Below are 15,473 nucleotides of genomic sequence, written 5' to 3' on the forward strand. Positions count from 1 at the left end.
ACATGGTAGAGTGACAAAATTGTTGTTTATGGCTAATACCAATGAGAATTAATATTTGTCCAGGGCTTACCGTACACCAGGTACCGTGACAGGCATTTTGTGTACCATATCATTTGACTATCACAAAGCCCTTTGAGTTTAGGAATTACAACTGGCCCCATTTTGTAGTTGAGGAAACAGAATCTTCATTTTCCTAGTTAAGCCTTGTGTAAATTATTGAACGTCTCTGGGTTGGTATTTTTATCCTCCTTCCCCCAAAAAGTGGGTCTAATACTTACCTCACAGGCTTTTGGTGAGGTTATGAAAGAGTATATTATTTATATGTTGCTTATAACCCCCAAAATTGTTACAGTGGTTTATAAGGATACATAAAATTCAAAAGGATAAATTAGAAGTAGGTGAGAAAGACAACATGAAAATAGAAATAGGGAATCGAGTGTTATATGATGTACCCAGCATGTAGTAGAGATATAATGAATGATAGCTCCCAAATGCCATGATACTTCTTGTCTTGTTAATCAGCTAGAGTTGTGAGATGAGCTTGAAGATCCTCAGAATATCTAACTTTTAATTTAGCTGGAACTTGCTTCTTCTCTGGAGTTCCTTTTGTTTTGAATAGTGAAGGGTAACCATTGATATTTAATTTGTGATAACACAAACTAGTCATAGGAACATTTAAACACACATTTACTACGTTTAAAGTAATGTGCCGACATTCACATAGCTAAAAAGTGATTACAATGTTAGTCTGGAATGACTGAATGCATTTGATTATATTAAGGTTTTGCATTCTCCCTTTGCATGCAGGTTTTATATTGGAGAGCTTTTAAAGGAACAGCCTGGTGAAGTTGAAAGGGCACTGGATGGAAAGTTAGAAATCTTGGACCCTAGGGCTGGCTCTATTGCTAACTCTCCTGATACGTTACACAAACCTTTCCCCTCTACGGGCCCCAGTTTCCCCATCTATACAATGATGATCTGATCTCTCCAATCTGTTTATGTTTCGAAAATTTAGCTCCAGCGTTTGTTTCTGCATTCCATATACCTTTCCTATATTTCTAACCCCACTAAATTTCAGATGACCCTTTCATATAAAAAGGAGAGAAATATCTCACTTGAGTATGATTAGCAGTTGGCGTATGTGGGGGGAAGCTACCTGGCTTGGGGGACATCTCCTCCTGGACAGGCTTCTTAATGTCTCTGGAACAAAAAGGAGAAGGTGTCCATATGATACAAAGGCTGATTGGCCCTCTGATTCAGAAAGCAATATCATTCTGGGTAGCAGCTATAGAGGGGAAAGTATCAGCCAGTGTGGACTTTATGGTACAGTTGGGAACCAGAAGCTCCTTCTGGACTCTACTCAGACTCCTTCCTAGTGCCCTGGTTTTACACCTGACCTCTCTCAAGCCATCCCCTGCCCTCAACACTGGGGGCTTTATTCATTTGCATTGGAAGGGGATAGCTGTGGAGGATGAGGAGGGCATAATTTAGAGCCCAGGGCAGAAAAATCCTGGAACAAAGAAGTTTATTAACTGAAAAACCACAAGGCCTGGTAATTCTTTGTTAGTGTTTGTTTGGTTTATATACTATGGGTATGGTTATGAGGGAAGCCCAGATGATAGGGAGCCCTGGCCAGATTGATGTGCTAGTTCTGAAAGCTACTGCTTCCCAAACAAAGCCCCTGAGGGACTTGAATCTTTCATACTGGTTGAGAACAGGAAAGGGAGAAAACCAGGAGGTTTATAAATTCCTATCTGGAAGATCATTGTTTTGAGAAATATCATATATTGAGTACCTACTGTGGACTAACTCTGGCTAAGTGCTTTAATCCTCGCAATGATCCTGCCCATGAAAGGTGAAAGGACACACTCTAGGTTATTTAGTTAGTAAGTTGTTATATGGAATTCCAAATACATCTTTGACTGCGAAACAATGCTTTCCCAAACTGCACTACGTATTCAGTTTAGGGTGAATGAGGCTGTTTAGCTTGGAGAAGATTTAAGAGGAGATGTGTTCTTTTTCTTGAGATCTCTGAGGAGCGGTTGTAGGAAGGAAGGGGCAGTCATGTTCTATGAGGGGGCAGAGCTGAGACCTCATAGGTGAAAACTACAGGGAAAAAGATTTGAACTCAGACATGGAATTGAGCATCTGGCACTCTTGGGGCAGGGCAGGTCTGAACAAGAATCTACAGAGGTATGTGTTCACAGGCCATTGAGGGATATGATATCTTTTCACTGACTTGATGAGGCATAAGGGAAGAAGTTCATTCTGTCTGGCCTTTCAGACCCATCATTCAAGGAGGCCCTCCTGCTGGAACTGGGGTCTAGGACGAAGGAGCTGGACTCCTTAGGAGGAATTGACAAAAGCTCTGGGGCAATCCAGGGACCCAGCAGTTGTCTGGCTGGTGACCAGAAAGGAAGCCACCTGGAGAGGAAGCACCTTCCTTGGTACCAGTGGTAAATATCAGGCAACAATGGGAAGCTATAGCCTGAGGAGTCCACAAATCCTAAGGACTTGAGGAGAAAACACATTGCAACATTGATTCTCTCACTTTCCTCCTCTTCTAAAGCCTAAGGTCCTTCAGAGGGCTCTTGATTACCTCGGTGACACTAGGGGTCAGTGCCACTACCATGAAGTCCACATTGAGAGCCCTCTGCTTGGCTCTTCCCCAGCCAGGGTCTCTAGCTCTATCTCTAGTCTAACTCTACCTGCCCTCTCTTCTCAAGATTTTGAGCTCTGGAAGAGGTAAAATCTCAGAGCATTCATTCATTCATCTATTCACTGACTGATTCAACATTGACTGAAGGTCTCCTGTTTCTCAGGGAGAATCTCCAGACCCATCAGACACCATCTCTGCCCTTAAGGAAGTTGGAGTTCCTTACCTATGGAAGCACACAAAAGTACATGCAACTCTCCTCCCATATAGAATGAAAGAAACACCTTTGTGGTTCAGGTTGTGTATAGATCGCGGGATTTGGTGTTGGCTTTGGGTTCAAATTATATTCCGCTATTTAACTGTGTGACCTTGGATGGTTCATTTAACCTCTTAGGACTTGACCTTCCTCAGTAAAATGGTAATCACACTAATCTCAGAGGTTTTGTGGTCTTACTTAATCTTCAAATGAGTGAAGTACCTGGTACATAGCAGGCATTCTAATGTTGGTTGTTCTCTTAAGGGCTAAATAAACAGGTGGAAATTGCCCTGGAAGTTCAGATAAGGGAGCCATGAAATCAGAAAGCTTTTCAGGCTCAATAAAGTCCTTAGGATTTGTGGACTCTATATCGAAGACAGCAACCCTTTCTTCTTTTCCTTCCATTTTTTATTTTATTAAATAACTAACATCTATTATTATAATAGAAGTGTCTCCATCTTGTAGATGAGGCTTAGAGATGGGAAAGAACCTGCTTAAGATCAGATAGCTAGGAAGCAGTATAGTGTCCTGAAGCAAGCCATGTAGCATTTCACAATTTTCCCAGTGCATTTTGTCAGCTCTGTCCTCTGTGGGCTCCCTGTTCTTTGCCTTTTCCCAGTCTGAGTGGAGGAAAGTTTTGGTCCCTAAACTTAGAACTCTAGCTGAGTGTGTTCTGTGCTATAGAGCAGGTGGCCACTTGAGCACAGCCAGTGTGGAATAGCAGAAGCAGTGATGGTGGCAGCCCCTCCTGGAACTTTGCAATTGTGCATTGATTTGCTTTTAGGTGGGTGGCTGATGGGATCTCAGTGGGCCTCAGATGTTTGGGCACTGACGCAGTTTTGCACATAACTTCTCACACAGTTTTCCTCTTGAGGCTTCAGCCTTGCTTCCTGATCCTGGTCTGGGCTTCTGAAGTGGGTGATTATGTCACTAGTTTGTTTACTCAGATGCATGGGGTATGTGGGGATAGGGTGCTCTGGGCTTCAGGATTTATCTTGTTTCCCCTCCCCTCCACAGACTTAAGACATAAACAGCCTTCGCATGCAAAGAGAGGCAAAAGGGGGTTCTTGCGAACATCCAGATGCTCCTGGTAATTAGGGAGGATTTTCTCAGAGGCAGGTCTCTTCCCCTCACTGGACTCCAGTTTTCCAGTTTATGCTACTTGGATTCTATAGTGCTCCACAGTCTGTTTCAAGGGTTTGTCTTGTGTGGCTGAATAGAGTCCACAGCCAGTGTCTTACAAACCGAAGTCTTACTCCCTCTAGGTACATGTGGCAGGTTCTAGGAGGTATACAGAGCTGTGGGATGAATGATTTAGTATCTTGGAGCATCAATTTTACTTGTAGATGTTATCTATTTCATTATTAAACATAGAGATTTAGGAGTAGAATGTAAAATTTGCACAAGTGATTAAGACTAAACCTGAGGCTTCAAAGAAATTCTGGCTTGCAGCCCTCTACTTGTATCTGCCCCCCTACCCTTGCTCCCTCCTTGTGCCCCCTGGGTATATGGCTTCATTATTTTCTGCTGTTTATGGATTTCTTCCATGGCAGCTTTGAGAACTACTAGCTCAGTTCAGCCAGGCGAGCTGGCTGTCTGGGGTCAAAGGAAGCCAAGAAAGTTTTGTATTTTTTTTTTCCTTAGGGATGGAACCATTTCTCAGAGTAGAAGGATAGGATCCTAGTCACTGGAGCCACAAATGTTGTTCCTGGAACCAGGATCTAGATATTCTCTCCCACTAGAAAATGAGGTTTCTCTTTCCTCTGGAGTGGTCTCACCTGGAAGCAAAGCAGGAAGCAAGCAAAGCTTGGCTTCATTTCCAAGTCTTGAGATTTCCTTATAGCTTAGGGTCCAGGGGTCATCTGTTTTATCCTTTGTTCTTTTTCTGTCTCAATTCTGACTTCAGACCATATTTCCTTCCCTCCACACCCTCACTTCCCCCACTTTGGGGCTTAAGTGTAGGCTGAGAGACGTTGCTCATCTCCAATCGCTGGAGCCTAAGGAAGTGGAAAATTTATATGTATTTGATTTCTCAGTGTTCCTAAGGGAAAGAGCAGTGCTCAGAGAGATTAAAATCCCCTACTGATCCTGTTTTTGTTTTTTTTTGATAGCGCTTTAGCTATTACTTTGTCTAACTTGTTCTCAGAGATACTCCTGATCCTGGAATTATCTCTCATCACATTTCTACCCACCCCACTAGTGAACCAGACAACTTGGTGCAAAAGGAAGCTAAGGAACTCACTCCTGGGACCTCGTAGTCTGTGCCTGCCTCACTCCCTTTTAGTTCTGGTGTCTTTGAGCCTCTACAGTTGGGCTATTGGTACAGACAAAGGCCAGTTGCTGCTCTACCAGTTCTGTTCCCAGTCTACCCCCCTCCTCCTAGCATTCTGGCCCTAATTGTTCATCTCTAGTGTCTTTAGTGTGTCTCTTTCTCTCCTGGGCTGAATTGTTTCTTGGAACTTACTTCTTCCCTTCTTCCCACTGATTGCATCTAGACACACTATTCTTCTGCAACCCTGTGGAAAATCATTAGAGCTGTTAATTGGGCCCCATTTTATATCTAGGATGAGATAAGAGGTGCTTTAAACAATCTTTCCTGTCCACACCCTCCACTCTATCCTCTGCAAAAAAAAGCCCATATCACATTTCAGCACGAGCATTTTGTATTCTCCATCTAAAACCTGCTGGCAATTCTTATTGCCTATTGACTTAGACTGAGGGACTCACCTTGCCATTGAATCCTGGAAGTCTTTTGATCTTTCCTCATCCCCTCACCCATTTATCTTTTCTAAACCTATTCCTAGTTACCCAAGTCAGCAAGAGGTAGGTGGGAAATGGGATTGTATTTCTTAGTCATTTAAAAATAACCTAATTAATGGAATAATAGAACTTGAGAGAAGAAGGAGGCCATTTAAGCCACACCATTTGTAATAGATGGGGAAGCTGAGGTCCAGAGAGGGAAATGTGCTGCCTTGAAGTCACACAGCAAGTTGGAGAGAAAACTGAGACTTTCAGGTTTCCTGATACCTGATTTAAGATATGAAAGGGAAGGATGACCACCAAGCATGACCCAGTGAGCAGTGAAGGTTTTGATGACTTGGGAATATGGCTTCTTTCCAAAGTGGTTGTTGATTGCACCTAATGGAAAGCCAGAAACCATATCTAGATGCAGAAGTGGTCAAGGTTCATTATGTGGCTGGGATATCCAGGATAAAAAGAGACAAAAGCAGTTAGTCACTTGAGAACCCTAGAGCTCCTAAGCTCTTATGAGCCCTTGGCATTAGGAGATAGCATGCTAGAGAAGAAAGGATACAGGTTTTGGAGTCATACACATCGGGATTCTAGTCTAGGCTCTCCAGTTTTAGAAAGATTGCCTCTCTAAGCCTCAATTCCCTCGTTTATAAAATGGAGATAATAGCTACATATCTCAGGGTTGTTCAGTATCTGGCACATAATAGATACTTAATACAAATAAACTACTTTTTCCTTGGGGCCTCTGAAGCTCTAGATTGTAAACTTTGAGAGTGACTGTGGGGCTTGACTTGGGATGCATAGTAGAAACTGTGGATGGAGTGGAGGGGTGTGTGTGTGTGTGTGTGTGTGTGCGCGCGCACGCTCACGCGCAATCACTGTAGGGAGATAGTGATTTATTTACAGGGAAGGGCATCAACAACACTGTGTTCTTATTCCCTGTTTCTATCTCCAGGTAAATGTCTTCCCCCCACCCTCCCCAATTCCACTGCCTGCCCCCCCCCAAAAGAAAAAAAAAAGATAAAGAAGACTGCCTGATGCCAGCATGACCTCATTAAGATGTGGCTCAGCTGCATTGCCTCCGTCCCCAGTGGCAGGCATGCTGGGGTTGAGCTGCAAGCCAGAACCATTAACATGCTAATGTCAGGGAATAGCAAACAGATCCCATTTGTCTTCTCCTGGCTGGCCTCCCTTTCCTTCCCACTGCTCAGCCAAGAGGCCCAGAGCATCAGGGGGGCCCCTCAGCTTCTACACGGAGGTACTCACCCTGTTTCCACCCTCATTCCCACTCTTGTGTGAGTGGTAATAGAAATCATGACTGGGCTCTAATCAGGGCTGGAAAGAAGCATCTCATCCCTCAGGCAGAACACAGCTTTCGGGTGTCACCGTCCCTGCTCTGTGTCCTCAAACATTCTTTTTTGGGGCACTGTAAATGGGACTCATTCTGAAGGGTGTGGGCATTATTCTTAGTTGATAAAGATGGAAGAGCAACCCAGGAGAACAAGATGCAGGAGTTAAGCCAACAATATCTACCTTCAGCCTTTAATCTGTCCTTGGAGTGGGACCCTGCGTGGCATAATAAAAGGAGGGAAGTGGCAGAAAGCACTGGATTTTAACAGGTTTGAAGTCAAACAGACCTGACTCCGCTACTCACTAACGGAACCTTCACTTCTCTGAACCTTGTTTTTACTATCTGTAAAACAGGCCTAATTGTATTTACATCATAGGGCTATTGTGAAAATTAAAGGAGATAGTGGTTAAAGTTATTGGTGTGTGGTAGTGCTCATAAGTAATAGATCCATTGCCTACCTCAGCAGAAGTACTTTGTACAGAGATGCTAATGTCACTTGTTGACTGCTGCCCGAATGTGTTTTCTTGCCAGACCCTGGGCACTTTATGTCCTTTAAAGTCAGCAACCAAGTTGGCTCCACTCTTGTGTCCTCTGTGCTTGGCACAGGGTAGGCCTTCAATCTGGTTGTTTTGTGTTTTCTCTTCCAGGTGGTGAAAACTATTGGCCTGAGGGAAGTTTGGTTCTTTGGTCTGCAATACCAGGACACTAAGGGTTTCTCCACTTGGCTGAAACTCAATAAGAAGGTAACTGCTTACCCCACTCTGAGGTTTGGAATTTATTTCTCTGCCAGCTCTTACTCAGAGGGGTAGGTAACGTGCTAGCTGGCAAATCCTGGGCACCTAGCGCTGTGTTTTTCACTGGGCAATCTGTTGCTCACTGGATCAGAATAAGAGCAGAGGACTCAGCTAAGGCAAAGCTCTTGGTTTGTCTCCACTTTGACTTCTCACAGAATAAATGGCCCGGAACCAAGGAGGAAGAGACCTTTCCTTTCCCATTGGGAGCTCTGTCTTAAACTTTGACTTGTTTTAGACCACAGCCATTAGTGGTTCTTCAGGAGGAGATTGATATCCCCCCCTTTCTTATTCAAACTCAAGGGCCTGAGGAAATTTGTTAAAAACACAGTTACAGACTCTTGAACTGGAATCTCAAAGGTCTCATGATCTCTTCCCCAACCTGTCAACTGATGCTTGAACCCCATACAGATGTGCTTTCTTGATTTTTCTATCTCAATTCATCTCCAAATGGGATGATCTGGGTATAGGTTCATTCAAGTAGCCCCTCTGTAGGAACATGGCAGTCCTTCATCTCAATATTCTCAAACTGGCTGAATTTGTCCTTGCAGGTCTCCATACTGTCCTGTGGCTTGTTTCCCTGATTGTGTCTAGGGAATGGGTGCCTCACCTGCTGGGAGAGTCTTGTTTTCTCAAAGAGTGGAGACTTTTGCTGGACAAATGTGGAACCATTAGGAGCCAATTTCAAGCTTTAAAAGACAATCTAGTTTGTTCTCTTACCTAACCAATTCCCAGGCACCAGTCACACATCCTGGTCTTTACTTTGCTAATTTATGAAGTTGGGGGAGCCTTAAAAGAAGATATTTCTTAAGCCTCCCATTAGAATCTGCGGGCAGTTGTATATATTGTCAGATAATGGTGGCATGGGGGCTTATGACAATCTTTATTTCAGGTAGAAATTCCCAACAGAAAGCAATTGGGATTGGGTCCCCAATGAAAGTAATGTGTCTCTTTTCTAAATTACCAGGAAAGTTGCCACCCAGCTTTTTGGGATTATCCAAATTGATGACCTTTCAGTGTCTTCTCCCCACCCTACAGCCTCTCCCCAACCCCAGAGTCTTGTTTTGAGAGCCCATACCTCCTTGCTGCTCCCAGGTGACTGCCCAGGATGTGCGGAAGGAAAGCCCCCTGCTCTTCAAGTTTCGGGCCAAGTTCTACCCTGAGGATGTATCCGAGGAATTGATCCAGGACATCACACAACGCCTATTCTTCCTGCAAGTGAAGGAGGGCATTCTCAATGATGATATTTATTGCCCACCTGAGACTGCCGTGCTGCTGGCCTCCTATGCTGTCCAGTCCAAGTATGGCGACTTCAATAAGGAAGTCCACAAGTCTGGCTACTTGGCGGGGGACAAGTTGCTTCCACAGAGGTGAGGTGGTGCCTGGCTGTCTGCCCTGGCCAGAGGGGACTGTGGCCCAAGGCTGTCCAATTCCTGTTACGAAGGGGCTGCCAGATCTGTTCCTCCCCACTAGGGTCTAGCTAAAGACCTTGCCGTTATGCTAGTCAGAGAGACACATTTGCATATGGCACTCTGTTTCCCGGGCTCTCAAAATAAAAAAAAAGACTTCCCCCCCTCTTTGCCTGATTACAGAACTTCGTTACCCTAAAAAGAGGTTCTTATATAGAAAACCAGAGATGGATTGATCTTTCCCCCCTTCCCTGGTTCCAATTTTCTCAATCCTTTTCACTAATTTAGACTTTTTACTTCAGAGATTCACAGAGGAGAGAGAGAAATATGTAAGCCAGGGACATGGGGAGCTCAAACAGTCTTTTAATATTGATCACCAGTATACAGAACTTCTGCTTTCGTAAACTTTGAACACTCTCAAACACTCATTATTTTTGTTTTAACACCTCAACAACACGCAAAATGAATAAGGCAGGCATTATCCTTTTCTCCTGGCTAAGGAAATAGAGGTGCAGGGGTGCTCTCTCTGACTTGGCCCGATATCCCACAGTTCATTTGAGGCATAGCCAAACCTGGAACTCTTGTCTCTTGATTTTTTAATCCAGGGTTTTTTCTCACTGCATCCAATGGCCATTTTCATAGGCTTCCTTCATCCTGGGAGTCTCAGTCCCACTGGAGCTGTGGCATATACACAACTCATCCCTAAAGGTATTAGGGATAGTGATTGTGCCCTGGGACTCCACCTGAGTTGCTGCCATGATGTCTGTGATGGTATACATGAAACAAGTCTTATTTATGATCTAACAGATCTGAGCAGTTGAGTCTGCTAGTTTCTCCCAAAGCCATTTGGGCTCAGTTCTCTGTTTTATAGCCACAGGCTGTAATCTCATCCCTGAGCAATATTCTCACAAACACAAACTGTTGGTCTCACAAGGGTCTAGGGGAGAGTGTGCATGCCTCTGTGAAGCCTATCTTTACTTTTAGTACCACAAGACAGCAAAGACTCTTGATATGTTACTGTTTTGCTTGGGGACCACAGCACATTACTGAATTTTCTAGTTAAAGGTACACAGGAAGGTGTCCCCATTGTTTTTCTTGGTCACTCATTCTTGTATCTCTCCTACCTCTCAGGCAGTTCCCTATGTCTAAGTAATACCTCTAGCTGTAATTTCAGTCTGCTTTCAGTGTGACCTCAGTGGGCTGATTCCACAATGCCTTTGAATCAACCCCTTAGAAAACTAAGTGGGCATTCTTTAACCCCTGCAATTTGGGCTTTGTGCTTTAAACTACTCACTACCCACTGTCTTTTCAGGGTCCTGGAGCAGCACAAACTCAACAAGGACCAGTGGGAGGAGCGGATCCAGGTGTGGCATGAGGAGCACCGGGGCATGCTCAGGTAAGCCTGTCCTAGGAACTGTGGACCTTCACTGCCCTTACAGGGCAGTTGGTTCTAGGGAGATAAAAGACAGAGGACTAGGAACACTGGAGGATGTTGGAGAGAGAGAGAGACAGGAATGCAGTGTAGAGGAGAATTTAGAGACAGAGGCTAATCAGAACCGTTATAAAACTTATATTTTTGTGAACAACGACAACTGATAGCCCAAGCAGTTTTGACCATAAAGAAATGGAGGGGCCCTCAGGATCCCTAGGGAGCTTCTGGTCTACCGGGGACTCCTCCCCAAAAAAGAAACGGAACTAGCTCTCTAAACATGGCATACCATTTGGGGGCTGTCTAGTTGAGGAACAAGTCTTGTTGTTTTGCCATTACCACCCTGTCTGGGCTCTGCTAAGAACATGTCTGTATAAGGCTTCTATGGTAGCTAACATGCTAGAGACCAACAGGGATCAGACCACCCTTATTACCCTTGGGAACTTCAGACCTCAGACTCCACGTTGTACTATGTTCACCATCATCTGTTTACCTTCCATTCCCTTTCCCACCCCTAATGGCAAGATACTTTTCAGAAGTGCAGAGCAGATAGGCTTTTTATCTCCCTAGATCTGATTCACAGGCTCTCCTCTATAACCACCCACAACTCCCACTCTGTTGTTTAGGGAAGATGCTGTCCTGGAGTATCTGAAGATTGCTCAGGACCTGGAGATGTACGGTGTGAATTACTTCAGCATCAAGAACAAGAAAGGCTCAGAGCTGTGGCTGGGGGTGGATGCCCTGGGCCTCAACATCTATGAGCAGAATGACAGGTATAGCTCAGAATTCTCTTAGTTTGTTTGGACCACTCTTACGCTTACAGCTCACCACAGAGTAGGACTGTACCTCTAGGTCCCACCTGGGTAGTTCTTTTGATACCTAGTTTAAACCAGCCCAGGTAATTGTACTACCTTCCTCAGGCCTCTAAATCTTGCATTGACTAGACTTAACACCTATTCACTATGGTAGCACTGGCTACAGGTGGCTATTGAGCACTTGAAATGTGGCTACTCTGAATTGAGATGTGCTATAAGTATGAACTATACACCAGATTTTGAAGACTTAGTGTGGAAAACAATGTAAAATGTCTTGTTAATATTTTTTGAAATATTGATTTACATGTGTAAATGCTAGTATTTGGATATATTGGGTTAAATGAACTGTTATAACAATTAATTTCCCCTATTTCTTTTTATTTACTTTCATGTGGCTACTAGAAAATTTTAAATTACGTGTGTGGCTCTCATTATATTTCTGTTGGACAGCATTGGCCTAGAACCTACTTTTTCAGGATTTGTAATTAATCCCTCTCCTATATGATGATTAAGTGCCATTTGGCCTATAATCCCTCTTGCTACCTTATCTCACTTGCTTATTTTCACCCACCTTGGTGTGCTCTTGGTGAGGCTGGAGATCAATAAATTATTGTCCCATGTAACTTCTGAGTCTTGGGCTTATCATTTACCTTCTCCTCCACTTTTACAATCTTAGTAGGTAGAAGAGCCCAGTTAAATAGGGCTGGGGATTCTGTGACAGATTATTATAAGGACCATGCCACAACAAAAAATATAATAAAACGAACCTCAGAGGTTGGGACAAGGAGTGATATATTGGTTGTGGTATCAGGAGGTCTGTTGTGCACCCTCTATGCTAGCCACTAACCTGGTGGCACGAGATGACACTGGCTGAGTGGCACTGAATCTACCTCCTTAAAGGAGAAGGTGGTGGTGGGTAGGGAAAGGCACCAACCCTCTATATCCTTCTTGTTTATCTTTTTTACCCTCGTCCTGATGTTCTTGGTCTCCATTTCTACAGACTGACTCCCAAGATAGGTTTCCCTTGGAGTGAAATCAGGAACATCTCTTTCAATGACAAGAAATTTGTCATCAAGCCCATTGACAAAAAAGCACCGGTAAGTGATTCCTGCCCCTGGCCAAGACAGGTACTTGCCCACCCTGGAAAATGCTAGGGGCAAACAAGTCATTGTATTTTCCTCTTCCTTTTCTGGCTTTCGTGTGTGTGTGTGGGGGGGAGCAGGAGGCACAAAAGGAGATTGGTGATGGAAGGAGATGTTGATACCAAGAAATGGCTAAGAGGCATCCTGTGCCTGGTGCCACCCTGCTACTTATGTCTCAGGAGAAGCATGGATGAGAAAGAGCCACAGGCAGTCTAAGTGCTGCCCCTTAGCCACTATCTTCTGCTCCCCTGAGGCTCTGGGGTAGAAACAGAGAGTGTGTCCATCTTATCTTTTTTAAAGCCTCTAGGTCGCAGAAAGTGGAAACTGTTCATATGCTTGAGTTATCTTTAATTGTGGAGAAAGGACAGAGCCAGAAGTCCAGATCCAAAGAAGATCCTCCAATCTTGCTTTTTGGTATAACTTTGCTGCTGTCCTCTCAAGACTTCTCTCCAGAGCAACCCAAGAACAAGAATGTGCTTTAGGTCCAGTCATTCCTCTTAACATGCCTGCCATACTTCTCGCCTACTCAGTTGCGTGTGGCTGACAGGACTGGAAAACTGGTGTTTGGGAGTAGGATAGAAAACTGTGATGAGGGTCTCCTCTTCTGGTGTACCTCATCTTTAACAAGGGCCAGTGGCCATGCTGAGCCAGACCCTTCTCATGAGGCCTCAACCATTCTTCTCCAGGCCTGAACTTTCCCCGCTAGGTACTTTATATACGTTGTCTCCTTAAGCCCTCAACAACATTGTCAAGTAGGTAGTAGCATATCTGTTTTATGACTGATGAAATTGTGGTTCACAGAGATGGAGTGATTTGCCTAAGATCACACAGCTAAAAGTGGTAGAGCTGCAATTTATACCTAGGTAATTGGACCTCTGGAGCTTGTGCTCCTTCCGCTGTACCCCAAGCTATATCAGATGATAGCAGTCTGGGTTCAGTGGTAGAGGACTTGGTGGTTAGCCCATCAGCGGGTGACCTTGGTCCAATGGTATCTGTAGTAAGAAACTCAAACTCACTGGATTTTTGTGTGTGCGTGTGCGCGTGCATGCGCATGTGTGTGTTTACTGCTGTTGTGTTCAACTTTTAATCAGAAAAAGATAAGTAACAAAGTGAGCTGAGATCAAGGGCTTATTTAAAAAGCAAAAAACAGCCAGGACAATTGATGTTCAGGAGATTTATATATTCTTGTATGTATTTACAAATTGACTTATTCCAAAAAGGATTTGAGAGCATAGGTCTAAGATATGCTTTTAGAAGATTATAGAAACAGTCCAGCCACTGATACTGCACTCACCAGCATATTATTCAGGAATTATTGGGCCTCAAAGAGACCCAGAAGGGTCCCTAATTAGCAGATAAAATGAGTTTCTGTCTTTCAACTGGATTTAGGGTATTTTAGGATGCAAAGGTTGAAAGAAATTGTGGTTTGGTATAAAGAGCACTGGTTTCAGTCAAGAAGCCTGGGCTCTAGTCCTGGGTCTGCCACTAACCTGCTGTTTGACCCTGGGCAAGTCACTTCACCACTCTGATAATTAGCCTTCCTATCTGTAGTAGAAAATTAGGTTAAATAATATTTCCAGTGCTTTTGGATTTAGCTTTTCAGAAGGCAAAAGCTCGCCTTCATCTGTCCTTCCAAACTTTTTCTGATTACTGATTTCCCACCAGGACTTTGTCTTCTATGCTCCACGGCTGCGGATTAACAAGCGGATCTTGGCCCTGTGCATGGGGAACCATGAGCTATACATGCGCCGTCGCAAGCCCGACACCATCGAGGTGCAGCAGATGAAGGCACAGGCCCGGGAGGAGAAGCACCAGAAGCAGATGGAGCGGTAGGTGCTGTGGAGCTGGAGTGAGGACCAAGGCCACGGCAAGGAAACTTCTCAAATGTGCTAAGCCTGCTAAAAGCAGGTCATGAAGCCATCCCAGGACTGGCGGGGGGTGGGGGTGGGGAGAGAGAGAGAGAGAGAGAGAGAGAGAGAGAGAGAGAGAGAGAGAGAGAGAGAGAGAATGAGAATGAATGAGATGTATAGCAATTACACCCCCTCTAGGGAGCAGGCATCAGAAACCTAGGATTTCAGAGGCTCATAGGAGGGAGGGGGATTTCATAGTTCCCCATTGTCCATGACCCTTATGCCATTGCTCTTCTAGGTAGACTCTGGGTTGCTCCAGGCTATCAGCCCAGTATGGTGGCAGTAGCAGAAGGTTCCATGCACATTTAATCTGGACTAGAGGGTGTTTTTGAGCAGAACCACCAGAATTTTCCCTACAAAGCTCATATGCATTGGAGGCCCTTGCAAGACTCAGCAGCATCAGCATCAACTTGGGAACTTGTTAGAAAGGCAGGATCTGAGACCCTATTCCAGACCTATTGATTCATAATATGTATCTTAAGATCCTAGGCAATCAGTTTTCCAAAGAAGATATGCAAATGGCCAGCAGGCACATGAAAACATCTTTAGTCATTAGAGAAATACAAATCAAAACTACAGTGAGATACTATTTCATACTTACTAATATGTACATTATAAATAAAAACAAAATAAGAGCTGTTGGCAGGATGCGGAGAAATTGGAACTCATACATTGCTGGTGGGAATGTAAAATGGTTCAGCTGCTGTGAAAAGGAGATTGGTGGTTCTTCAATAAGTTAAACATAGAATTACCATATGATCCTACAATTCCACTCTTAGGTATATACTCAAAAGAATTGAAAACAGGTGTTCAAACAAGTACATGTACTCATGTGTTCATAGCAGTGTTATTTACAATAGCCAAAAGGTGGAAACAGCCCAAATGTCCATCAATGGATGAATGGATAAATTGTGTATCCATATAATGGAATATTATTCAACCATATAAAGACATGAAGTACTG

General features: G+C 44.0%; 1 protein-coding gene across 2 annotated transcripts in view; it reads left to right on the plus strand.

Moving 5' to 3' along the window:
* The window catches only part of MSN (moesin), a 66,686-nt gene that overhangs the window by 43,839 nt on the left and 7,374 nt on the right, over positions 1–15,473 (plus strand). For both annotated transcript variants that reach the window (XM_081041812.1, XM_081041813.1), the window contains exons 3-8: positions 7,662–7,757; positions 8,901–9,175; positions 10,527–10,610; positions 11,270–11,416; positions 12,459–12,555; positions 14,266–14,429. In XM_081041812.1, coding sequence (XP_080897938.1) covers positions 7,662–7,757; positions 8,901–9,175; positions 10,527–10,610; positions 11,270–11,416; positions 12,459–12,555; positions 14,266–14,429 — 863 coding nt within the window. The remainder of the gene's footprint in view (positions 1–7,661; positions 7,758–8,900; positions 9,176–10,526; positions 10,611–11,269; positions 11,417–12,458; positions 12,556–14,265; positions 14,430–15,473) is intronic.

The sequence above is a fragment of the Rhinolophus hipposideros genome, assembly GCF_964194185.1.
Source record: "Rhinolophus hipposideros genome assembly, chromosome: X".
Lineage (NCBI taxonomy): Eukaryota > Metazoa > Chordata > Mammalia > Chiroptera > Rhinolophidae > Rhinolophus > Rhinolophus hipposideros.